At 35.1% G+C, this 24164-nt stretch overlaps 2 protein-coding genes and 1 non-coding gene across 14 annotated transcripts; all 3 read left to right on the forward strand.

Annotated features, from left to right (window-relative positions):
- Nucleotides 1–2569: 2569 nt before the first annotated feature.
- TRNAE-CUC (transfer RNA glutamic acid (anticodon CUC)) lies at nucleotides 2570–2642 on the forward strand. Its single transcript has one exon. It is a non-coding gene; the product is annotated as a tRNA-Glu (tRNA).
- Nucleotides 2643–6427: 3785 nt separating this feature from the next.
- Nucleotides 6428–19615, forward strand: CIP111 (Cam interacting protein 111). 12 transcript variants are annotated; one of them, XM_087118132.1, is made up of 15 exons: nucleotides 6428–6793; nucleotides 10868–11211; nucleotides 11342–11500; nucleotides 13021–13865; nucleotides 14867–15071; nucleotides 15381–15588; nucleotides 15731–16254; nucleotides 16334–16760; nucleotides 16861–16941; nucleotides 17100–17290; nucleotides 17381–17562; nucleotides 18352–18513; nucleotides 18621–18712; nucleotides 18823–19049; nucleotides 19291–19615. In XM_087118132.1, exons 2-12 carry the CDS (start codon nucleotides 10924–10926, stop codon nucleotides 18428–18430), a joined length of 3189 nt encoding a protein of 1062 aa, XP_086974258.1. In that variant the 5' UTR covers nucleotides 6428–6793; nucleotides 10868–10923; the 3' UTR covers nucleotides 18431–18513; nucleotides 18621–18712; nucleotides 18823–19049; nucleotides 19291–19615. The 12 variants fall into 12 exon arrangements, with proteins under 12 accessions (XP_086974258.1, XP_086974261.1, XP_086974260.1 ...); XM_087118135.1 differs by having other exon boundaries at nucleotides 18953–19049; XM_087118134.1 differs by having other exon boundaries at nucleotides 18667–18712.
- Nucleotides 19616–20750: 1135 nt separating this feature from the next.
- On the forward strand, nucleotides 20751–23933 carry FKBP12 (FK506-binding protein 12). The gene is made up of 5 exons (XM_023655805.2): nucleotides 20751–20926; nucleotides 21554–21587; nucleotides 21671–21732; nucleotides 22713–22765; nucleotides 23641–23933. Exons 1-5 carry the CDS (start codon nucleotides 20839–20841, stop codon nucleotides 23740–23742), a joined length of 339 nt encoding a protein of 112 aa, XP_023511573.1. The 5' UTR covers nucleotides 20751–20838; the 3' UTR covers nucleotides 23743–23933.
- The last annotated feature ends 231 nt before the right edge of the window (nucleotides 23934–24164 follow it).

Consider the following 24164-nt stretch of genomic DNA (forward strand, 5'->3'; position numbering starts at 1 on the left):
CGTGATCATTCCCTAAATTAGGCAACGTCGACTTTCATCCAACACACTCAACTAACAAACCCTTGCGATCACATGACTAGAACCGTGCATCAACTAACCAGGCCTAGTGCTCTATCCCCTTCACCCAAAGAACTTCTCTTGCTTTCTTAATTTTGATAGGACATGATATACGAATCATATTCTCTTGAATCTTTGGTACAACAATTATTAATATCCCAAGGTTCTTTTATTTATTTATTAATTTATTTATTTATCTCTCATTCAAATATTAAATTTTTTTTTTTTTTTTTTTTTTTCTAATTCCTTCAATTAGTTTATATTAAATTTTTATAGTCGGATTATTATTCAATCACAGCCTAAGTCTATCGTTAGTAGAAATTGTCTACTTCGACGTTTTCCTTTTCAATCAATATAGAATCTCACAATCTACTCTCTTTGGGGGCCAAGATCCTTCCTGACACACCGTCTCGTGTCTGGCTCTGATACCATTTGTAACAGTCCAAACTCACTGTTAGTAAATATTGTTTGTTTCGACTTATATGACCGTTCTCTCCAATCAATGTAGGACCTCACAATCTACTCTCTTTGAGGGCCAACATCCTCCCTGACACACCATCTGGTGTCTGGCTCTGATACCATTTGTAATAGTTCAAGCCCACTATTAGTAAATATTATTTGTTTCGACTTATATGACCATTCTCTCCAATCAATATGAGATCTCATAATCTACTCTCTTTGGGGGGCCAACATCCTTCATGGGCACTGTCTGGTGTCTGGCTCTGATATCACTTGTAACAGTCGAAACCCACGGTTAATAAATATTGTTTGTTTTGACCTGTTACGTATGACCATTCTCTCCAATCAATGTGGGATCTCACAAATTTCAATACAAAAATAACTTTCAATAATTAAATTTAATTTTAATTGCTTTAATTAAATGTTTATTTATTTATTATATAATACAAATATAATAAATATGTCCTAATAGTATCAAATTTCATATTTCTATACCAATAAATTTTTGTCTCGTTCTACGTTCATTCTCCTATAAATATCGAATCATTGATTAAATAAAGTCATCTCTATAATATCAAAAGTTACGATGAGTTCAGGAGCAGTTGCTCGTGCTGGTCAATCGAACCATATCAATCATAACATGATTGATGCAAAAAAGGGTTTTGTTTGGATCACATGGACACTAATTCGCAACGTTGAGGAGGCCGACGTGCAAGAAGTTGCAAAGTTTGCAGTGGAAGAGTAATAAGAAGTATAAAAAACAATGGAAATGCAGGAGCAAGACGACGTTTGACCAAGAGATCAGCAAGTATATTAGGTTATCATATCGTTAAAATCAGTTGATATTAAACCGATCAAGAATCTTATACTTTTCATGTCATACTTCATTCAGCATATATGCCGACATGGATTCGTAAGAGAGATTAACTACACGTAAGTTGTGTTGAAGAGAGTTGTTTATGAGAGTGGAGTGACGATTAACTCGATGTTGATGGGACATGTCTTCTCTAAGAACAACGTTCTACAACACACCTGAATCAAAATAACTAGCTTTCGTAAATTTTTGTAGTTGTTAGGTTGTTCTGTCTATGGTATTTTTGTCGAATTGTCTTACGAGACAAAAAAAAAAAAAAAAAAAAAAAAAAAAAAAAAAAATCCTGACATAGACATAGATTCTTAGTATATCCAAAAACTAAACATGTTTGTAGTTTGGGTTGGATCAGGTTAAAACATTTTATAGAAATAATAAAATTATTCCGGTTGTAAATTTTTCGAACGTGAACCATCCTTATTAAACAATGAACTCAATCTAACCCAATCATAAACTTTTTAGGACGGATTGGCTAGAGTTGTTCGGGTAGTTTATTAAAAAATTTATTTTTAATGAAAGTAAATATTAATTTATTTATTTTTAAACATTTATTAAAATTTACCGCTCAATTTGAATATATATTTTGAAAAATTATCTTCCAAATAATTAAAAATTATTTTAAAAAGTGATTAGAGAAGAAATAATCACAAAAAATAATCATAAAATTAAATAAATATATGTATATATAATTGCATCGCAAAAATGTATTTTTTAATAATAAACTCGAGTTTGTTCGATCTCATCCAATCTAGTTTTAGGAGAACACATGAATTAATTTAACCCGTAAAATTTTCATTTACTTGAACTCAACTCAAACCGTACAAGTTAGATTGGGTCAATCGAATTTTCAGGTCATCGAAAAACATTAACCACTCTCATAATCATTCATCCATCTTAGTGGCCTCATAATTCTTCTTGCACGGTAGATGAGTGTTCCTGACTCACGTGAATCATCATTTTATATCCTTCATCCTTTGAGATTTTAACTTCATTGCAGATATCAACTCAGTTCTGTAACTTCTTCTCGATGGGTTTTATGTCAATCCCTCCCATTTTCTTCCTCAAATTTCACATGAAATTTGAATATAAAATTAAAGTTTAAAAGTAATATTTAACACATATATATATATATAAATCAATAATTAGTAAATATATAATTTAAATGATAAATCAGTCACGAGGTCCGTTGTAGTCTAGTTGGTCAGGATATTCGGCTCTCACCCGAAAGACCCGGGTTCAAGTCCCGGCAACGGAAATCTTTTTTTTCATTTTCAATTTTTATTTTGTTGCCATTTATTTTCTTTATTTATAATTTTAATTTTGAGATTCTAATTATAATTTTCAATTTTTATTTTGTTGCCATTTATTTTCTTTATTTATAATTTTAAGATTCTAATTATAATATTTGGTAGATTTTTTTTTTCAATTTTTATTTTGTTGCCATTTATTTTCTTTATTTATAATTTTGAGATTCTAATTATAATATTTGGTAGATTTTTTAAATATTTGTTGTAATTATTACAATTTGAATGTTCAGAAAGAAGATTATATCTTTCTTTTATTAGAGTTTTTTAATTACAAATTTTTTTCACAGTCACATTTGTCTTCCGACACGATAGTCTTATATCTGTTCTCACACGTCCTAGATAGTCACTGATTTCGACATGACAATTTTATATCTGTTCACTCGCACATCTTAAGTAGTCTGGACTGGATACCACCCCTGGGAGAGAGAGAGATAGGTCCCTAAAGCATGATTAATGTATTTGTATGGCCCCTATAGTAGTTGAGTTACTGAATATTCTTCGGGTCGTATGTCACATCATTTTTCAGTCAAAACAAACTTTTATTTCATCATAGCATCATTCATTTATTTAAATATTGATAGTCGAAGATAGTACGTAGAACACTTAAGGAAGCTTGATCAATTATTCCTTTGGAAAAGCATGAAAGTCTTGAGCTTCCAAATCTTCTCACCGCCACCTTTGTCTTCCGACACGACAACCTTATATCTATTCACACGTCCAACACAGTCCACGGCCTCAAGAACAAAGCCATAATCTAGGCCACCTTCCTTCAGCTCCATATACCAAGCACGCAAAATGCCTTCATACTTCAGAGTTTCATTATATTCCATGTTATACTCAGCCACACCATGCTTCGCAGCCTCGTGCACGCAGCCCTCATCGACGTCGGGAATCGGCGTCCACCCGCTCGGGCAGCAATTCTTCAGATCGTTTATCACACGATGGCCAGGGTCGTATTGACCAACGTTAACTATCGTTGAAGAACTCATGATGGGTTGGCTTCACTTTGTTGTTTTGAGTTATTTATAGAAGCTTGATGATTTGGACGTAAAAAAGGCTAAGTTCTTGAAGGGAAGATTGAGAAATTATCGTGAGAAATGGATGCTTATGTCTAGTCTTAAAATAAGAATATGGTTCTTCAACCATACGTTTTTAAAGGTAACGAAAGAAAGTTGTTCGGTCGAGGTTAAGATTACTTACGAGACATGACTCCACTTTCATGGGCTCGACTTTCCTTTTTTTGATAAGGTTGGATGTATAGTACTTCTCTACACGCGACTCATGCATGACCAAGCAGACTCGTTAAACATACGGCCTCCTAGGTCTTACTATGAGATATCACATGCTCACACTACCAATATTATGGTGTACATATACGTACATAACATGTTGTAGAGGTAATTCATGATCATATGACATACAACATGCATGAGGTTCTGTATTTCCATACTCGTAATGACGTAAATTCATCATGATCAATATCAATATGATACTCATAATCAAATATAAAATAAAGTACATATATCACATAGTTTAAATACGCATCAAACATATTCATCCAATCTAATATGTGGGGATTGTGCATGTTCCATCCTAATATTTGATTCTAAATTAATGATGCAAATTTAGCGTTTAAATTTTCTAGAAAAAATAAATAAAAAAACATGTGATTAAATTAGCTCAAATTCTATTTCGAATAATAATTATTATTAATATATTATTATTATTATTATTATTATTATTATTATTATTATTATTTTAGTGATTAGGCCTATAAATTATGAAATGATTTTCTAAAAACTAATTTAATTTATTTAATTTGATGAATAGATAATTGTTTGTAATGCAACATGTTGGAATTCATAAGTAAATGAAATTATAAGTAAATGAAATTTAAATTCCAAAAATTTATTGGAAGATTAGATTCTCCCCTACCAAGGAATCATGTGCTAAAGTAGAGATAGGGAAGAGAAAGAATATATCTTTTAATTAAAATTTATATATTTTTAAACATTTAATTAAAATTTAATACTCAATTTTAATATATATTTATTATTTTTTTAAGTGTTATTAGAGAATAAACATAACAAATAATTATAAAAATAAAATAAATATGAGAATATATAATTAAAATGGAATTTTTCATTTGTTGGAACTCAACTCAACCCAAATCAATAGTTGGATCTGATTTTTCGAGTCATTAGATTTTTTTTAATATTCATAAATAATAATAATAATAATATCCTTTTGTCTCGGATTTTCGCCTAATTTTATTAATTTAATTATGAAATACTAATAGAAGGTGACGAATGGTGTGCTAGGAAACAAACCCCGACGACCTTTGGAGCAGCTCTCGAGGAACGAGAGCTTACATTTAGTTAATTAGGGAGTACTCCGGCTAAGGCCGATGAAGTAAGTGTGACCTACTATAGGATAGGCTAGAAATTGTACGAGTTACAATTTATGATGATGTCTGAGCAATATCGTATGATGTTGCATACTAGTATATGATGATGTATGAACGGTATAGTATGATGTTGTATACTAGTGTATGATGATATATGAGTTATGATACATGATGATGTGCGTAATATATATATTTCGAGGTATGATGTACTTAATATGCTTGATGTACTTTATGGCGATATGATGAGTATGATGATTGCATGATGTTTGTCTTAATGTGTTGATAAATATGATATATGATGATGAGTGTCATATTGCACATGTCGATAGACCGACATAAGACACAACCCTAAGAGCATGAAAATGATATTAATATGAATATCCAACGAGCATGTGTTACTTAATGTAACGAGATGAGACTAGAGGGTTGTGTCAAAAGAGATGTTAAGATGGGAATTAGAGAGACCTCATGCATGTTGTATGTTCATAAGTATAGAGATACTTTCCCTATAGATGATTAGTGCAGACGCGCACAGTATGACGAGTAGGGTGATCATGGGAGCATGACACCAGGGGTTCTGCTGACCTCAGACGTCGCTACGTAGTAGCTTGACCAGAGAGGGTGTGCGAGCCCCCTGGAGATTTACACTCGCACGTGTGACTCGTGTGTAGGGAAGTACTACACATCTATAGTAGTCCGAGACTAGAGGCCACCCTTAGATGAGATAAAGATAGGTCCCTAGAGCATGATTGCATGTGTTTGCATTTGCATGATCCCTATAATGGGCCACTTACCGAATATTCTTCGAAATACTCAAGTCGTGTCCCACGTCATTTTTTAGGTAAATGCAAAGCGCACCTGTACAGAGGACGACAACATCGCGTGCAGAGACTGTGCCACGTGCATAGGGTAAACTCATATTTAAATTCCTAATCTAATGTTAGAATAAGTTGTTTTGCATTTCTATCGTTTTAAATTATTTTGTATTTGTTTTTAATCTCTAAATTTCACTATTTCGTATTTAAACACCTAAGACCATATCTGTGTTTTCCAGAGAACAGAAGGTTTAAATTTTTTTCGACATTTATACTATAGATGATGTTTTCTTTTAAGAGTTATATTTTCGCATAGAGGATGAACATGAGACGTTAGTAGCGGCTCTAAGTATGTAGAAATTTATATTCGTTACAATTAAAAAAAAAAAAAGAAAGTAAAATAGTTGTTAATTCATTTAAATACTTGTAATCAATTTTTTGGGATAATTCCTAAAATTGAGATATAAATTAATTTTTAAAATATTTGTCTAAGTATTGGGGAAAAAAGAAAGTCAAAGCCCTAGTTTGACCACCTCTGTTTTCTCCCCCTTTTCCTCACTTTTCTTGTCTTCCTCCTCCCAGCCGTTGTCACGATTTTCACTCTAGCGGCAAGCAGTAGAACTTCGCCGTGCACAAAATCTCCTTCCGACGATCAACACTCCCCCTGCGGCGTGGCTGTACTTACGCGATTGAAGCGCTTCTTCCGCAGTGACACTTCATCGGTTAATGCACAATAAGCAACAAACTTCTTTGAACTTGAACCAGGAAATATCCAAGTGATTTAGAGGTGATATTTTGTTCAATCAAATCGTTCAATGAGATCGGTTCAGCATAGAATTCAGCTCGATTAGTTTCTGAAGGCATTTTCTCTGTCGAGGTAAGTGGTCCGTTGTTGGGCATTGTGTATTTGGTATAAACTGCCTTTATGTTGCATGTGGATGCCCATTATAAGTATAAATTTGATGGTTTAGCATACTGGAAAATATTGTGAGAACATTTACGATATTTGTATTCGACGAAAAGAAACATGTCGTTTTGTTTATGATTTAAGTTTGATATATTTAAGTGGGGTTTGTTAGATGAAAGTCCCACCTCGGCTAATTTAGGGAAGGATCATGGGTTTATAATCCAGGAATATTATCTCCATTGGATTGAGGCATTTTGGAGAAGCCCAAAGCAAAGCCATGAGAGCTTATGCTCAAAGTGGACAATATTATACCAGTGTGGAGAGTCATGTTCAATTAACATAGTATCAGAGCCATGCCCTAAACTTAGCCATGTCAATAGAATCCTCAAATGTCGAACAAAGTATTGTGAGCCTCGAAGGCATAGTCAAAAAGTGACTAAAGTATCGAACAAAGGGTGTACTTTGTTTGAAGACTCCAAAAGAAAAGAAAAGGAGTCGAGCCTCGATTAAGGGGAGGCGTACTTTGTTCGAGGGGAGGTGTTGGATGAAAGTCTTACGTCGGCTAATTTAGGGAATGATCATGGGTTTATAATCAAGGAATACTATCTCCATTGGTTTGAGGCCTTTTGGGGAAGCCCAAAACAAAGCCATGAGAGCTTATGCTCAAAGTGGACAATATCATACCATTGTGGAGGGTCGTGTTCAACTAACAAGGTTTAGATGTTTAATGTTTATCTTGGATAAAAGAAGTGTTTAAGATTGAATAAGTGTGAGGCTTATTTATTAGTATTATTATTTTTTTGGTAAGAGACAATTTGGTTGATGCTGAAATTTACAAAGGGGATAGTGTTATCAATGATGTCTACAAAAAAACCTTCTCAATTTCCAATGAGGGAGGTATGACTATAAGAATTATAAGTATTTGGATAATTTACACCAAGAAATGGCACGGTAGTTTGTCAACATTGTCAAAGATCTTAGTTTGAGTATGTGTCCTCTCTATGGATACTCTTTGATATCTCTCTTTCCGTATTTTATAAAGGAAAGCCATGATGAAATTTGTCAATCATAGAGATTTTGCATTCTTGAAGGGGTGGTACGTTAGGAGAATATCGAATAACTCCTTTACCTCCCTAGGTAAGGTACGGTGCCATTTGCAAATATGCAAATATTGATAATCTTTATCTAGAAATTATAAGCATATGTACACTGTATAAACAAGTAATTTTTGAGACTCGTCTCTCCTACGTAAAGGGCTCCAAATGGGAAGTAAGTCATATAGTACATTCTATTTTTTTCAGCGTTCGTTTGTGCCAATGACTTCGTGCACTATTTTCCATAGGATAAACTCCACCTTTTTTAGGTGTTCTCTTTTCCATATTAACTTTGCTAGTGTGGCGTTTATGACTTTTTTTTCTTTTCTCCCATATTCATCATCAAAGATTTTTCGAGAAAACTCCGTCGATACTAGGAAGCCATTTTAACGAGTTTGCTTTTTGGGACAACACTTTTGGGGCAAGGTCAAGGCTTAATTTGTCCCATTCAGTAGCTTCGTTATCCTTTAGATTCCTACCGAGCTGCATATTCCAAATTTATTAACATCTTTATATGTTTCTTTGATCGTGGTCGTGAGAAAGCCTGTATAAAAGAGGATACCACCAAGCTAGCTTGGTGATGTCAATCCGAGGGTTAGTTCAAAAAAATGTGTCTCCTCCATCACCCACCCTAGGATGAATGCAGTTGGTAATGAGGTTTTGATGCTTTTTTTATAAACTTCATTGGTCCCTTTGCAGAAGGTGGGGAAACCGATTTGTGTATGGTGTGGGTACAAAGTTAAGAGTCAATACTTAACGTAAGATATGTATGCAAGTAGAGTTCTACTTATAGTTTTGAGTGTGAGCATGTTATGTGTGGATAGGTGCCTGCGTACAAAGGTTGGATGTTGATATTTATAATTGTATGCAAGTGACATTGGGTGCCTGAAAACACACATCAAGGTTGTAACCACCTAATATAATTACTAAAGTGCCTAGATATAAAGACTAGGAGTCGATACACTTGTAATTAATTAGTTAATGCCATTGGAGCTCTTTTTAGCCTAGAGTTAGATGTGTGTTTCAAAAAGCACTAGGCGCATTTAAGAAGGTGTGCTTTCCATTAAGCCATAAGGCGCTGAGCTTGACACCTTAGGCTTCTTTCTGTCTTTACTTCATAAAAATCCTGACCTTATAAACAAAAACCCTTGCATTTAAGGTTTTTTTTTCTGTTTGTACTCCCAGTTCAAACTATGCTTTCTCTACTATTTCTCCACCATTCTTTTTCTCCTCCTCCTAACTTCCTCTGAAGTATAGAAAATTTGAACCCTGTTTGCCTCTAAATTTCCATATGTTATATCATTTTCTTTATTATAGATCATTTATTTTCATGAATGTTTGTTATTATGTATGTATATCTACATCTATATTTAGGTATTTATATATAGTGCGCTTCACGTGCTTTTCCTTGCATTTCAAGCCTTGGAAGACTATTGCGCTTTAGTGTACCTTGAGCTTTAATAAACCTGGGTGTGAAGTGTGTTATATTGGGCATCAGGTGTAACACCCCATGCCCATGATTCACCCCATGCCCATGATTCAGAATTCGGATTTGGCGCCTGACCCGAAATTCCACCATATCCTCTACGACATGATCACGTTACCTAGCATGAGTCCTTCTAGCATGCTTTGTCCTCACTCACATGTATCTTAGGAAAATTTCCGAGATCACCCAACATAAAACTGCTCCAAGCAAAGCACACTTAACCATGGAGTTCCTATGATTGAGCCACGGAAAAGGAAGGTACACCTTGTTGGTATAGGTAGTAACTTTCATTATTTTAAGTCTATCTTAGTGATCCTATCCTTAGATCTCTCTCATTCAGATGTGGTCCCGGTTCATTTTTCTACCCTCATTTACTTGGGTGTCACATGCCTACCAGCTTTCGCCTTGGTTCGTCCCCGAACTACATCTTACTTGGAGATACCATTTGAAATGCCCTATGCCCATGATTTGGAATCCAGATTCGGCACCTGGCCTCGACATTTTCCATCCCCCTACAACATGGTCAAGTTACTTACCTCTCGTTTTGTAAGAGTGAAGACTATCCCCGTAGACCAACACGAGTTCTTCTAGCATGCCTTGTCCTCACTTATATGCATCTTAGGAAAATTTCCAATAGGTCACCCAACATAGAATTGCTCCAAGCAAAATATGCTAAGCCATGAAGTTTCTATGATTGAGCCACCGAAAAGGAAGGTGCACCTTATTGGTATAGGTAGTAACTTTCATTTCCTTTAAGTCTTTCTTAGTTATCCTATCATCAGGATTCCTCTCATTCAGACTTGGTTCATTCATGTATCTTTCCTTTACTTGGGTGTCATATTAGGATTCCTAAGTACAAAGATTAGGAGTCTATCTTTTGGATGCAAAGATTTGGAACTGGTTGGTTAAGCTTTGTTTAAGTATGACTTAAGAAAACTATGGGTGAGGTGAGTTACTTGATCTTCAATTATACTGTTTCATGATCGTTATTTTAGTGTTGTATATGACGAATATTATTTAATTGATGCATGGCTCTTCAAGCAATGAGCAACTTATTGAGCACTTGACACTCGCATTACTACAGAGTTTACAAGTGAATATATGGATAATGATGTGGGTGATGGTAATTACAGTGATATTTGTCTCATTTAAGAACATATTAAGATGATATATGGTTTATTTTTTTAAAATATAACATTTTAAAACTTAAAAGGCTTGATTCTTTTAATTAAAAAACCTGTGACTATTGCATTTATTTTTCCCGGAAAAATTAGAGCATTTTAATAAGAAAGAAGTTAATTTTACTTTTAACTTTTGTATAATTTTACAAATATGAAGTATTTGGAGTGCCGTTAGCTCAATTACCCATAATTTTATTCTTTGGTGTTGACTGCCAGCTATGCTTTTAGGTTTTCTCGGTTCATTTGAAAAGATTATCAGCTTCATCTGAGTATGCTTTTGCAGCTAGCTTAAGGAAGTTTCTCAAAAGGGGTTCTAAGAACGTTCATCCTTGCACAAGTATGCCGTCAAAGGGGAAGAAGAACTCAAAGACCGTCTCTAGATTATCAAACTCGAACCACTCTCAATCTCCAGTGTCACGATTGGCAATACCTCCTGCCTCCGAAGTTTGTGAAGATGATTTTCTTTCCTCTATTGAAGAAGCTTCAAGTAAATATCCTTCTTTGATAGGTAAATCTGCTTTTGTTGGAAGAGTTACTAATGCTTCAGTTCAATCTACTGGCTGCAAAGTTTGGGTTTCTGAATCTTCTATGGTTTCTTCTAGCTTCACCCAAGGGGCTATTGTCTCGGTAATTTCCTTTTCTCTTCTTTCCGTTACAAAGGAATTAATATTCTTCCTACGATCATCTTTGTAAAGGATTAGTGTTATAAACACTCGAAAAAGCCGAATTTCTTCTGACAATTTTTTTCCTTTGGCAGGTAGCACTTAGTTCCGTGGGAGATAACAGTTTACAGGGCTTTCCTCTTTCCTCGTTAGCAGATGAATGTGGTAGGCACTTTGGGGTTGATTATGGAGATTCATTAATCCATGAAGCGGGAAATTACTTTGTTCTTGCGAGAATTTTCTCTTCTAGTAAGGTATGGAGGTAAAACGTTTATTGCTTGAACTTTTGCTTAAGCAACTTCCAATAATTACTTTCTCGAGGGAGGAAGATGAATGACTCTACATTAGATCTTGTGTTTAGTGCACCTAATTTTGAAAGAAGACGCACCTCGTCATCTTGTTGTAGTGAAGTCCCTAAAACTTTATCAAGGGGTTGATGATTGGATATTTTGACATTGACGTTATCTTTATTTTATTAAGAGTTCTTCCCAAGGGAGATTGCAACCTATGTTCTTATGAGCAATTTGAGAGGCCCATAATCTCTCCTAACAGCATTAACTGTCTTTGAAACATAAAACCTCCTCATTACAGAATGATACTCTCCTTGTATAGTTTGCATACCTGTAATTTACGTCCCAGAGAAATTACTTGTCCATAAACCAACTAAGAGTAATGTAGTTTTCTTTCCTACCCTTTCTGATGTATGCTTTTGTAATTGGAGATCTAACTATACATCGGCTTGGATGGCAGCAAGGGTCTTGTTTTTGAATGGTAGGCTAGCTCCCAAGCAGCGTCATAATTGTTAAATGTAGGTTCCTTAGCTTTATCCAACTACCATAATTGGCCAGAACACCTCAACTTCGACCTTCATTATTGGCTATAACTTCAATCTCCCTATGCATTTTTGCACTCCACCTTTCAAATTCAGGAGAACATTCCCTTTTTTATTTTATTTTTTTCTTTTGCATCCTTACAAAATTTACCATCTTGTAATTTTGGTTCCGCATTATCCACTTGAAAAGGATTTGTCAGACCCTCATTCGAAGTTTCTTTCTTCAATATACCTGATATTGCAAGCGAAAACAATAGTATCCTCTTATGGGAAAAAAAAAAAAAAAGAAGAAAAGAATTTATTGCTTTCTTGTAATTTTCTCATCCACATCCATGATTCTACAAAGGAAAAAAAGTAAAAAGAAAAAGAAAGTCAAAGTAATAGTTTCATTGTGTATACCAAACTAGTCTAATTGAGGTGGTATGAGAGCTTCTCTTCTCCCAAAATAATTGGGTTTTCCTATCCCCCACATATTTTATCTTAACTATTTACATTCATATCAATCTTTACGGGTCCCTCCGCTTCTCACGGTCCTTCTAACTATTTTCCTGCCTAATGACTACCCTGATTTTTCCTATTGGGCCTCCCTTCTTTGTTCTTCCTGCCTAAGTAATATTAAGGGCCTGTCACCATAGTAGATGTGACAGTTAATAAATGAACAAGAGGAGAAGAGGGAAATGGAAAAAGGGTTTCACATTATATTATGCCAAGTTATATAGACATTGCAGGTTTTATTTTGTTCACATTTCTTATTTTGAAATTTTTTTTTCTCATCTTATTTTGAACGTAGAACTGTTGTTCTCCTTGTCCTCAAGTTGAAAGGAAGAAAAAAAGAAAAAGTAGAACTATTATTGTTTCTAACTTCTAATCTTCAGTTTGAAAATATGTACACGAACTGTAGCTTGAAATTTGTTCTTATGCTTAATTTCTCTTACTTCATAGGAGTTAAATGATGGAGTGCAATTATCAACAACCCTGTCGTTTACCTTGGGTTGCCCTACAATTGGTCGTGTTGTGTTTATCTTCCCGTTAAAGACCCATGTATGCAATGATGCATTAAATGAAAATGGGAAATTGAAAAGCACAGAAGTTGAATCTCTGGGAATATACAATTGTAAGGAACTGTTCCTGGAGCTAGTTTCTTCAACCAATGTATCAAAAAAAGACAGCTTATTCTCTTCCTCAACTATTTATTCAAGGAAGGTTCATGGTCATAGTGAAAATGGTACTTTAGCATCCCCATGCACCATGCTGTCTACATCTCCTAAATGTGATGATGCAGTATCAAATTTACTTGTAGAGAGGCCATGCGCTCATTCACTTATTAAGGAGGCCTTAGGAGATGATAGTGTTAGAAAAACTCTACAGACGATTGCTTCAAATGAGTTGTATAAACGTTGTTTGCTGCGGGGTAATCTTGTAACTTTCCCAGTACTTTCAGATCTTTGTACATTCCATGTGAGGGGTGGTAAAGGACTGTCAGGATATGATGACTCGCATGATTCTATGCACAGTGGAAGCGACGATCATTTTCAACATTTTTCATCAAATGAATATGTGGATTATGCTTTCAGTATAGACCAGTTGACAAAAGTATTTATAAATGTTCAATCAACTACAGTCTCAGAGACAGTGCAAGAAAGAGTTTCATCAAAAGTGGATCCTCAAAATCTAAATATGAGAGCTAAAGTAAAGCCTAAAGTTTGGAAATTGGGTGGTCTTTCTAAAGAATATTCAGTTTTGAAGGACATTATAATTGCCTCATCATTAAATAACACCGTGTCAAGGTATGATATATGCAATTTGAATTTATTATTTGGACTGACCTTGTTTTGCTGGCACCCTATTCTGATTGAATGTGCAACTGACATTTCTAAATGTGCTGTTAAATCATATCCTTGCTAATGAATACTCCTTATCTGATCTTCTTTAGATAGGATGGCGGTGTCGAATTTGAACATAGAAGTTGGCGTTGATTAGCTAGGATGAGTCAGTTTTACTTTTCCCAAGTATTCTTCTATTAGGTTGTTATTCTGTTAGTTACTAACTGTTATTTTCAGTTAGTGTTATATAACTGTCACCTAACCATTAGATCACTTTCAATAAATGGGCTCTATTGAGCCAGATTGAATGCATTTCTAAATGGTTTATTGTTCTTTGGTGAAATCTGAATTTAGACACCATGTATTTATTTATTTGAAATTGATTTTTGATGTGAGATCTGGATGGCTTGTCATTGGCTTCATAACTAAAATTGCAGTTTTATATATTTGAGAATGTGAGATTATATCTCTATGTAGCCCATTGAAATTGGAGAGAGTTTCGGTATCTAGATGGCTTCAATACTTCTCAGCGGGTGTTTGTGACTAGTTTTTCTTTTCTTTTTTATCACTCAGATTTTATCCTGGCTGATTAGACCCCTTTTTGTTTCCAGTTTTGGTTTTTGGTTGCCTCCTTTCTTGGTGGTCTTTTCTTTTTGTTGGCCCTTTGTATTTGTTCTTTTTCTCGTTTTCCATAAAAAAAATTAAATCTCCTTGTAGGCTTGTAGCTTCCGTGGTTTTCAAATGCTTAAAAGTTTACCGTTTTCTCCTCTTGAATATTTGTAGAGTTTTGTAACTGTTCCTTTCTTGGGAGTTTCATTTTAGGCTGGAAAGAAGGGATGTTTATATGTGTAGTCCCAACCCTTTATAGGAATTTTCTTACAAATCCTTTTTTGTAGTTTGTTGAACCTTTTGTTACTCTTCCATGAGCATAATCTAAAATGATAATTGTCCATGTAACTGTTTAGCCTTGGTTTACGAACCACAAAGGGTGTACTTCTTCATGGTCCTCCTGGTACGGGAAAAACTTCTTTGGCTCAATTATCTGCTCATGACGCTGGTGTCAACTTATTCTATTTGAATGGACCTGAAATTATAAGTCAATATCATGGGGAAAGTGAACAGGCCTTGCATGGTGTTTTTGAGGAGGCAAGCCAAGCTGCGCCTGCTGTGGTTAGATTTCTTGTATTCTTGATTATTTTCCTTGAGTGTCTTGATTCTCCTTCAAGTGATTTCTTAAGAAATTGTTTCTGTGGTTAAGTTTATTAAGATAAGGATAATTCATTGAAGTTCGAATGTATGCGCAGACGTCACGAGTAGTACCTTCACAATTACATAAGTGTTGATTTGGAAAAAGTGTACAAGAAGTAAGGCTAAAGAAGCCTGCATGATTGACATTTATCATTGAGTGACTGACTATCCCCATCAGTAAATTCTCTTTACGGAAGCTGTTTAATTTTCCTCTATAACTTTTATTGTCAGATATTAATTGATGAGTTGGATGCTATTGCGCCTGCAAGAAAAGATGGAGGTGAAGAGCTGTCTCAAAGAATTGTTGCTACTTTGCTTAATCTAATGGATGGGATCAACCGAAGTGGTGGGCCACTTGTAATTGCTTCTACCAACAGGCCTGATAGCATTGAGCCTGCACTAAGGCGGCCTGGGAGACTTGACCGGGAAATTGAAATAGGTGATTCTATAGTTTCTGCATATGCTTTCCAGTTCTAATATTCATCACATTTTAAATTTATTTTTAGTCTTCAAGCAATGCTTGAAGAAAAAAGTTTTAGAAAAGCTAATATTCTTTTACTAATGTACCTCGCTTTATACAGGTGTGCCATCTCCCAATCAACGGTTAGATATTCTACACACAATACTAAGTGAAATGGAGCACTCTCTTTCAGTGGCGCAAGTTCAACATCTAGCTATGGTTACACATGGATTTGTGGGTGCCGATTTGGCTGCCCTTTGCAATGAGGCTGCCTTAATCTGTATAAGGCAATATCATGAGTTTAAAGTTTCTACTGATTTCGTTAGTTCTGGTAGATCTGTTATAGCAGAGGAACAACATATGGTTACTAAGGTGGATAACGAAGCCGATGTCGATCATAGGATTTCGGAACCTGTTCTCTCAAAAGATGCAAGAAGTATATCAGGCATATGCTCAAACTCAGCGCCTTTATCATTTTCTGAAGATACTCTTACATCTGAGTCTTTAGCATGTGTGTCCTCGAATGAAGTGGTTGCTGATAGTGAGGATATTTTTAACTCTTCTGAAATCAAGTGTAGATTGAAGATTGCTTTTGAAGACTTTGAGATGGCTAGAATGAAAGTGCGGCCTAGTGCCATGCGAGAGGTTTGTCTATGATTTTGGTTTTGAGATAATCATCTTTTTGAAAACTGACAATATCTAATGAAAGGCCACCTAATTTCAGGTCATACTTGAGGTTCCAAAAGTAAAATGGGAGGATATTGGTGGACAAGGGGAGGTTAAGATTCAATTGATGGAAGCCGTGGAATGGCCTCAAAAACATCAGGATGCATTCAAGCGAATAGGGACTCGACCTCCAACAGGAGTGTTAATGTTTGGACCTCCTGGATGTAGCAAAACCCTAATGGCACGTGCCGTAGCTTCTGAAGCAGGACTAAATTTCCTTGCAGTAAAGGGCCCAGAACTTTTCAGTAAATGGGTTGGTGAATCTGAGAAGGCTGTTAGATCTCTATTTGCTAAGGCAAGAGCTAATGCCCCATCAATCATATTTTTTGATGAAATTGATGGTCTTGCTGTCATTCGTGGGAAGGAAAGTGATGGGGTTTCTGTCTCTGATAGAGTTATGAGTCAACTTCTTGTTGAATTGGATGGTCAGTAGAACTTTTTGTTTTTTTTTTTTTTAATTTTTTATATTCAATCGTCAATATTTCCTGGTTCTTACAATCTATACAAGTTCTTTCTAAAATTTAGGTTTACATCAGAGAGTTGGTGTCACTGTCATTGCCGCTACGAATCGGCCAGATAAGATTGATCCAGCCCTTCTAAGGCCAGGTATTACCCGTACGAAACTTCTGTACGCTTATACGCCACCCATCTACAAATACAACAATCGCAGTTCAAATGCATCGTGTCCAGTTTTGATTGATTTATTTTTATTTTTTTAATAAGAAAACTATTGTATCAAACTAGCTGACTGTAAGTTCAAATAGGACGTTTTGATCGGTTGCTATATGTTGGGCCTCCAAATGAATCCGAACGAGAAGAGATATTTCGTATCCATTTGTGCAAAGTTCCTTGCAGCCCAGATGTCAGCACAAGGAAGTTGGCTTCTCTTACCCCAGGGTGTACAGGGGCTGACATATCATTAATTTGCAGAGAAGCAGCCTTATTTGCCCTTGAGGTTTATGGAGTTCCTGTTGTTCTTCCGGCCTTCCAAACTTCATTTTAAAGTTTTATTTATATATAATATAGATCTTACTTTTATTTTCAGGAAAACCTTGAGGCTTCAAAAATAAGTATGCAACATTTAGAAACTGCAGCTGGACATGTGAAGCCATCTGAAACTGAACCTTATCGAGAATTATCATCTAGGTTTGAAAGGCTTGTTTGTTCTAGCTCACAAGAAGACAATGTTGTATGTCAGCTATCAGGATCTAACTGGTTTTCGATTTGGTGAGTATATCTTCTTTCTTCATTTTAACTTTGTGGTTTTTGTGAGATCCCACCTCGGTTGGGGAGGAGAACAAAACCCGCTTTATTAAGGGTGTGGAAACCTCTCCTTAGCAGACGCGTTTTAAAAACCTAAAGGGAAAGCCCAAAGAGGACAATATCTGCTAGCGGTGGGCTTGGGCCATTGCAGTTTTTATATACAATTGGATTGGCTAGATCTTCATTCGTGAATGTGTATCTAGTTTTTTGCTGCATAAGGTTTTTGTTTCAAACACTGAAAGGAATCTGCTGACATTCTTCTTGTTTGATTACTATTATTTGAAGAGTATTTTTGTGATCTCCTCCAAATTGGTGTTGCATATCTTGGAAATTTTCATATTGAGATAGAGCTATTTATGGAATGCTTATGTCTTGTGAATCTGGTTACTAATGTTCCTTGAATAGAAATGGGTACGTATGGCGATTTATCTGAGAAAAAACTTAGAACTTACGAGTTGTGTCACACGTATAAGGTAGTGACCAGTATATATGAGAATGAATACGGTTGGTTTACGAATATTAGAGAGGGAGAGTTTGAAGTTGTAGAAGCCGTGGTAGCGTATTTCAAAATTTGGTCACAACCTACTATGGTTGGTTATTTCTCGACTTTACTACATTTAGTTGCAACTCATAGGAGTATATATTCATTCTAGGTAGGTGTTTACCATTATTTGTATAGTTTTCTTTTGTAAGTGTTCTATCTGTTGATGTAATAACTCTTTTCCCCCACAATTCTTCTCTGGTATAAAGCAGGCCCCTCGTGAAATCTGCTGCGTTACTTTTTTCTCGGTTTCCAGCTTGGGTTCATCATACGCTTGAAGGCTTCAAATGAGCAGCTACAAATTGGCTGCTGGTGATTCATTTACACATTGTCTTCAAGCAATTGTTCTGTCATGGAAATCACTCAAGAACAAGGTACTCTTTGATGGGTTATTTCAACTAGTGATCTTGGAACAGTAACTGCGGGCTATTTTTGTACGTAAAAACAAGTTTTTAAGCACTTGAAAAGTCGTTTCAAATAGATTCAACGACGGCAACCAATTCTTTTGGAAGACCATGTTTAAACAGGGGTCCCTGAACGATGAAGCTGCCATTTACAAATCCTGCTCTGAAGGTACCCTCATTTTCTTTCCAAAATTCTCGTTCTTTCTCCTTTTCGAGCTTACATTTCCGAACATGAATTTGACTTTTGGTTAGACGTTTGATATATAACCACTGTTCAAGAACAAGGTACTCTCTGATGGGTTATTTCAACTAGTGAGCTTGGAACAGTAACTATGCGCTTCTTCTTCTTCTTTATTTCTTTTAAACATAAAAACAAGTTTTTAAACGCTTGAAAAGTCATTTCAAATAGATTCAACGACTGCCACCAATTCTTTTGGAAGACCCTCTTTAAACTGAGGTCCCCAAAGGATGAAGATGCCATTTACAAATTATGGGCTGCTCTGAAGGTATCCTCATTTTCTTTTCAAAATTCTCGCTCTTTCTCTTTTTCGAGCTTACAATTCCGAACACGAATTTGAGATGTGGGTAGACCTGTGATTGGGGGATGATGCTTAAATAGATTAAAATATTTAATATATAACCACCGTTCATCTATTCAGCTGCTCCCATCCCATCTGATTCTTGGTCATTTTGGATTGAAATCATTAATAGCAATACAAATGAACGAAGTATTATTGTATTGTGCAGAGAGTAGTTTTCAGGAGCGACATGGAACAGATTTGAAGGCTTATGAACTGCAGAGGGTTGAAGCACAAGTGCTGTGGGTGTACGATGGATATTATGTTCTTTGGGCTGTTGCTTTCTTTGAAGGCTTGTGAAAGCTTGGCGGTATAGTTTGGAGCTGAATAGACTTTAGAAATGAAGATCTCTGGCTACTTTTGAATTGGAGTTAGCTTTTCATTATTATTCTAGTTTTTCTAGCTCATTTTTTGGTGTATTTATTAATTTTTGTTGTAATAATTATTCAAAAATCGAAGTATTATACCGAAACTAATATTCCTTTTCTTGTGTTTCTCGTTTTGTTCTTTTTTTTTAGGTGGATTCATTTAGATCCCGTTTGAAAATTATTTGGCTTTTCAAACTTAAGTTAATAAGCATCGATCTCCATTGATAAGTTTTAAAATGTGTTTGTGAGATCCCACATTAATTGGAGAGGAGAATAATGTTAGAGGACGTTGGCCTCGAAAGAGGTGTATTGTGAGATTCCACGTTAGTTGTAAGCGAAATGAAACATTTTGTATAGTGTGAAAATTTCTCTCTAGAATACACGTTTTAAAACCTCGAAGGGAAGCTTGAAAGGAAAAGCCTAAACGTTTTAAAACCTTGAAGGGAAGCCTGAAAGAAAGAGCTTAAACAAAACAATATTACTAGGGATAGCCTAGAGAGAACGAAGGAAAGCCTGAAAGGAAGAGTCTAAACAGAACAATATTACCAGAAATAACCTAAAGAGAACGGAGGAAAGCCTGAAATGACGAGCTTAATTAGAACAATATTACCTGGGATACCCTAGAGAGAACAAAGGAAAGCCTGAAAGGAAGAGCCTAAACAGAACAATATTACCAAGGATAGCCTAAAAAGAACGAAGAAAAGCCTGAAATGAAGAGCTTAAACAGAACAAAAGGAAAGCCCTGAAATGAAGAGCTTAATCGGAACAAAAGACAAAAGGAAAGCCCTGAAATGAAGAGCTTAATCAGAACAAAAGAAAAGCCCTGAAATGAAGAGCTTAATCAAAACAGAAATGAAGAGCTTAATCAGAACAATATTACCACGGATAGCCTAGAGAGAACGAAGAAAAGCCTGAAAGGAAGAGCCTAAACAGAACAATATTAACTGGAATAGCCAAAAGAGAACAATATCTACTATGGATGAATTTATGCTGTTACAATATTACTATCAGCTTCGTTTATATACTATCGATAAAAGTATTTTTCTTTTAATTTATAAAACTTTTGAGAGTTCGATAATAATTTAAAAAAAAAATTTGTAAAAAAAATATTAATAGATTCATTCCAAAAGTGGCAATATTGCTATTTTTTAAAACATTAATGCTATTTTCATTATTGAAAATAATATTTATTTTTAATGATTTTTGAAATTTTCTTTATGCATTTTCTATTAAAATTTCTATAAAATAAAGCATCGTCCATAACCAAGATTAAGCTGTGAGGTACTTGAACCCTAAGCCCCCCCTTAACCTAACAAACCACAGAGAGAGCTTCGCAACACAAAGGAACAATGGGAGTGGAGAAGGAGGTGCTGAGATCTGGAACCGGTCCCAAACCCGTCCCAGGACAGTTGGTCACTGTCCACTGCACCGGATTCGGTCCGTTTCCTTTACCCATTTCTCTCTTCTGCAAAACCCTAATCTCCATGTGTTTAATCTGTATGGTTCCCAAGAAAATGCCTGTGAATCAATGTTTGGGACTGTAATCGTGTTCATTTTAGTCCATACTGAAAACCAGATTCAGATTTCTTTGCTCTTTCCTCAATTGAGTTTATTATCTACTGTTTGATTTTTACGATTTTTTTCTTTTGTTGATTATTATTATTGATTCTGGAAGTACGATTGAAATGATGAATCGTGAGATCGATTCTGAGTGATGGGCTACTCACTCAAGATCATACCGCGTAACCAAGATGTGTATCTCTTTGTGCTATTAATTTCTTAAAAGACCATAGATTATTAAACAATGCTTCAATACTGAACTCAAGTTTAAAGTACTGAAAGTTGATGTGTCTATGTAAGAATCTGATAGTTGGGTCAGTGATTTTCCATTAGAGATTGATGTATGAATGAAGGGAAATCATTTCTTCTCCTTGTCTTTAATGTTGATCTCTGTGTTTTGGAAGATGGACATAAACCAAGTGATCCAATATTTGGTTGTTTCCTCACCATGTTCTCCGCAACTCGTTTTTCTTTATTTTCCTCACTGTTGAATTTCTTCTGCAGGGAAAAATGGCAACTTGTCTGAGAAGTTTTGGAGGTAAGTTGTTTTCCTGTCTCTTTGTATCAAATGTGCATGCCATGTACAATTTGTTTATTGATGTATAATTTTCTCTTCTTTAGCACAAAGGACCCTGGACAGAAGCCTTTCTCATTCAAAATCGGTCAAGGCTCAGTTATAAAAGGTACTCGTCCTGTATATTTCTCTTTGGAGTTGCTTAAGAAAACTGAACACTTCTGCATTTCATCATCAATCAAATGCTCATTTTTGTCAGCTTTTCAAATTTTTTTTCTTCACATTCAACTTTGAAAAAATTAGGGACAAAATTGAAAAATGATTATACCTTTAGGACGAAATTATATTCAGTATAGTCCATTCAATGAAATTATATTCAGTATAGTCCATTCAATGAAAGTTAAGATTGATTTGGGTGCCCTAAGATTGGAAGAACTATGTTTATAAAGTGTGGATACTAAGTCACTCGTACTCTTTTCTGCAAAAAGCACATGGCTGTTTCATTTACAAGTTATGTAACCTTTTCAATAGTGAGGATTGTAAACTTAGAACTGAAATCTAAATCGAGCATTTTGAAGATTGAGGATGAATAATAAAGTAATGATCGTTCAGGGCCACTATAAGAGTTGAATAATAATTAGAAAGGTTAAAAATGCTTTACATCTTTGATTCAGGCTTCTTTATTTCATTGGTGTAACAAAAAAACTTTTAACTTTCCTTTTAAGTACGTTCTCTTTCCATTGCCATATCGACAGTTCATTTTTTATTTGTTTTGTTCTGTTTTCAAATCGAGAATGTATGTACTTGCAGCTTTATATGGCTCAGTAAGTCACTCTCTAAAAGTTGGTTTACTGTTTTATCTTTAATCTCACGTATGATTTATGTTTCATGTTATAAACATTTAAGCATAATGGATGCAATTAAGTCTTGGTTGTGCAGATCACACTCAACAGTGGATCCTATGTACAGGGATGCTTAGTAAATTGTGTTAAAATTTACTGCTAATTCTCGAAAATTTTATTTGTAAATTAAAATACTCCATGTATTGAATGTTTGTTGGTTAATATCACCTACATGCAGGGCTTTGTTGGCTATTTGAATGTTTGTTTTGAATCTGACTTTGATTCATCTCTCTGATTGAATTTATAGGATGGGATGAAGGTGTGCTTGGCATGCAACTGGGAGAAGTTGCTCGTCTCCGGGTAAAATATTTAGTTCCAATTGCTTGGTTTCAAAATGCTAGCATGCTGTTTAGACAACCTGTAGTTTGTAATCAATATTCTATTCTTGTTTATCAGCTTAAACATGTCTTGAAATCTTTTTTTGGTTTTTTACATTTTGTTGCTTATAGTTTTGCTCCAGTCACTAAGATATGTTCCAATCTCTGTATTATTTGGCCGAAAATTTTCTTCTTGAGCAACTTGGTAAAGGCAGAATGGTTTAAAAATGTCCTCTTCTGAACCTAAGATGTAATTATCCTCTTCTGAACCTAAGATGTAACTATACATATTCTCTTGTAATGGTTAATTTAGGTCGTGGTGAATAACCATTTGACTATAAGTTTCTATGTTTTGTTATCCACTTTCAACTCGTTCTAAAAAATTAAACCAAGTGTTTCTTTAACAAAGATGAAAACCATAATTGAAAAAACAGAAAACAAAAAATGAAATGAGACTTCCAAAATCAAGCATGCAATTTCAGGTTACTTAGTTTGATGGTAGCCATTCTCCTACGGAACCTGATCCCCTGATAACATAATAAAAAAGGCCCTTATTGAAAGCATATTATTTTCTTACAAGTATATTGGAGTCGTGGCTGCTGTTACATCATTATGTCTGTGTAATAAATCACCTCTACTGCTGCCTTTCCTGATTATATCTTCTATTTTAAGCTTTATGTGATGCTTAGTGCAGTAAACATTTGGGTTCTGGTTTTTGTGCTTCCTGTAACTTTCTATCTTGTCACACTGAGAGCCATGAGTTGCAGGGCATCTAATTAGGCGATAGAATACTGTGATTTGAACATATATTTATCTTACACCTCTTGTTTTTTTCCATGTTGAATGCTTCTTTTCCAGTGCTCCCCAGACTATGCTTACGGCGCCAGTGGGTTCCCTGCATGGGGCATACAACCAAATTCAGTGTTGGTCTTTGAAATTGAAGTTCTGAGTGCTCAGTAATCCAATCTCTTTGCACTGCTAATGTAGTTTGTTATGATCAGATCTGCTTTTGGCTGCGTTTTGTTTTTTAAATCTATCCAGAGATAGTTTGTATGTTTAAATTCAGGTAACTTTTGAATCTCCTGGTCATGAAGCAGTATCTGCTTCTATTATAAGTGCATTAATAAGAAGTGCTTAGTGTGCTTTAATGATGTCCATTCCTTTTCTTTCCCCATATATTTCTATGTGAATCATTACCATTTATTTGATCTGTTCTACATTTTTTAGATTCACAACAGTTTTCATATTATTTTATGGCAGGCAAGTGTTCATAGCAACGTTGCTTTTGTAAAATTGTTCAAAATGAACTAAATCTGATACATGGCTGACCATACTTGGTGTGGTGGATACCATGATTGTCATATGGCTCGATGCTTGAGTTG

This window comes from Cucurbita pepo, chromosome 15 (genome assembly GCF_057944985.1).
Source record: "Cucurbita pepo subsp. pepo isolate OVF chromosome 15, ASM5794498v1, whole genome shotgun sequence".
In the NCBI taxonomy this organism is placed as follows: Eukaryota; Viridiplantae; Streptophyta; class Magnoliopsida; order Cucurbitales; family Cucurbitaceae; genus Cucurbita; species Cucurbita pepo.

Excerpts from the sequence above, each read along its gene's own strand:
- CIP111 (XM_087118130.1), top strand. The coding sequence starts at position 10,924 with ATGCCGTCAAAGGGGAAGAAGAACTCAAAGACCGTCTCTAGATTATCA. Across the intron at positions 16,255-16,333 it reads GGCCTAGTGCCATGCGAGAG|GTCATACTTGAGGTTCCAAA; the intron begins GTTTGTCTATGA and ends ACCTAATTTCAG. Across the intron at positions 17,291-17,380 it reads CAGCCTTATTTGCCCTTGAG|GAAAACCTTGAGGCTTCAAA; the intron begins GTTTATGGAGTT and ends TTTTATTTTCAG.
- FKBP12 (XM_023655805.2), top strand. The coding sequence starts at position 20,839 with ATGGGAGTGGAGAAGGAGGTGCTGAGATCTGGAACCGGTCCCAAACCC. Across the intron at positions 21,588-21,670 it reads TTGTCTGAGAAGTTTTGGAG|CACAAAGGACCCTGGACAGA; the intron begins GTAAGTTGTTTT and ends TCTCTTCTTTAG. Across the intron at positions 22,766-23,640 it reads GAGAAGTTGCTCGTCTCCGG|TGCTCCCCAGACTATGCTTA; the intron begins GTAAAATATTTA and ends CTTCTTTTCCAG.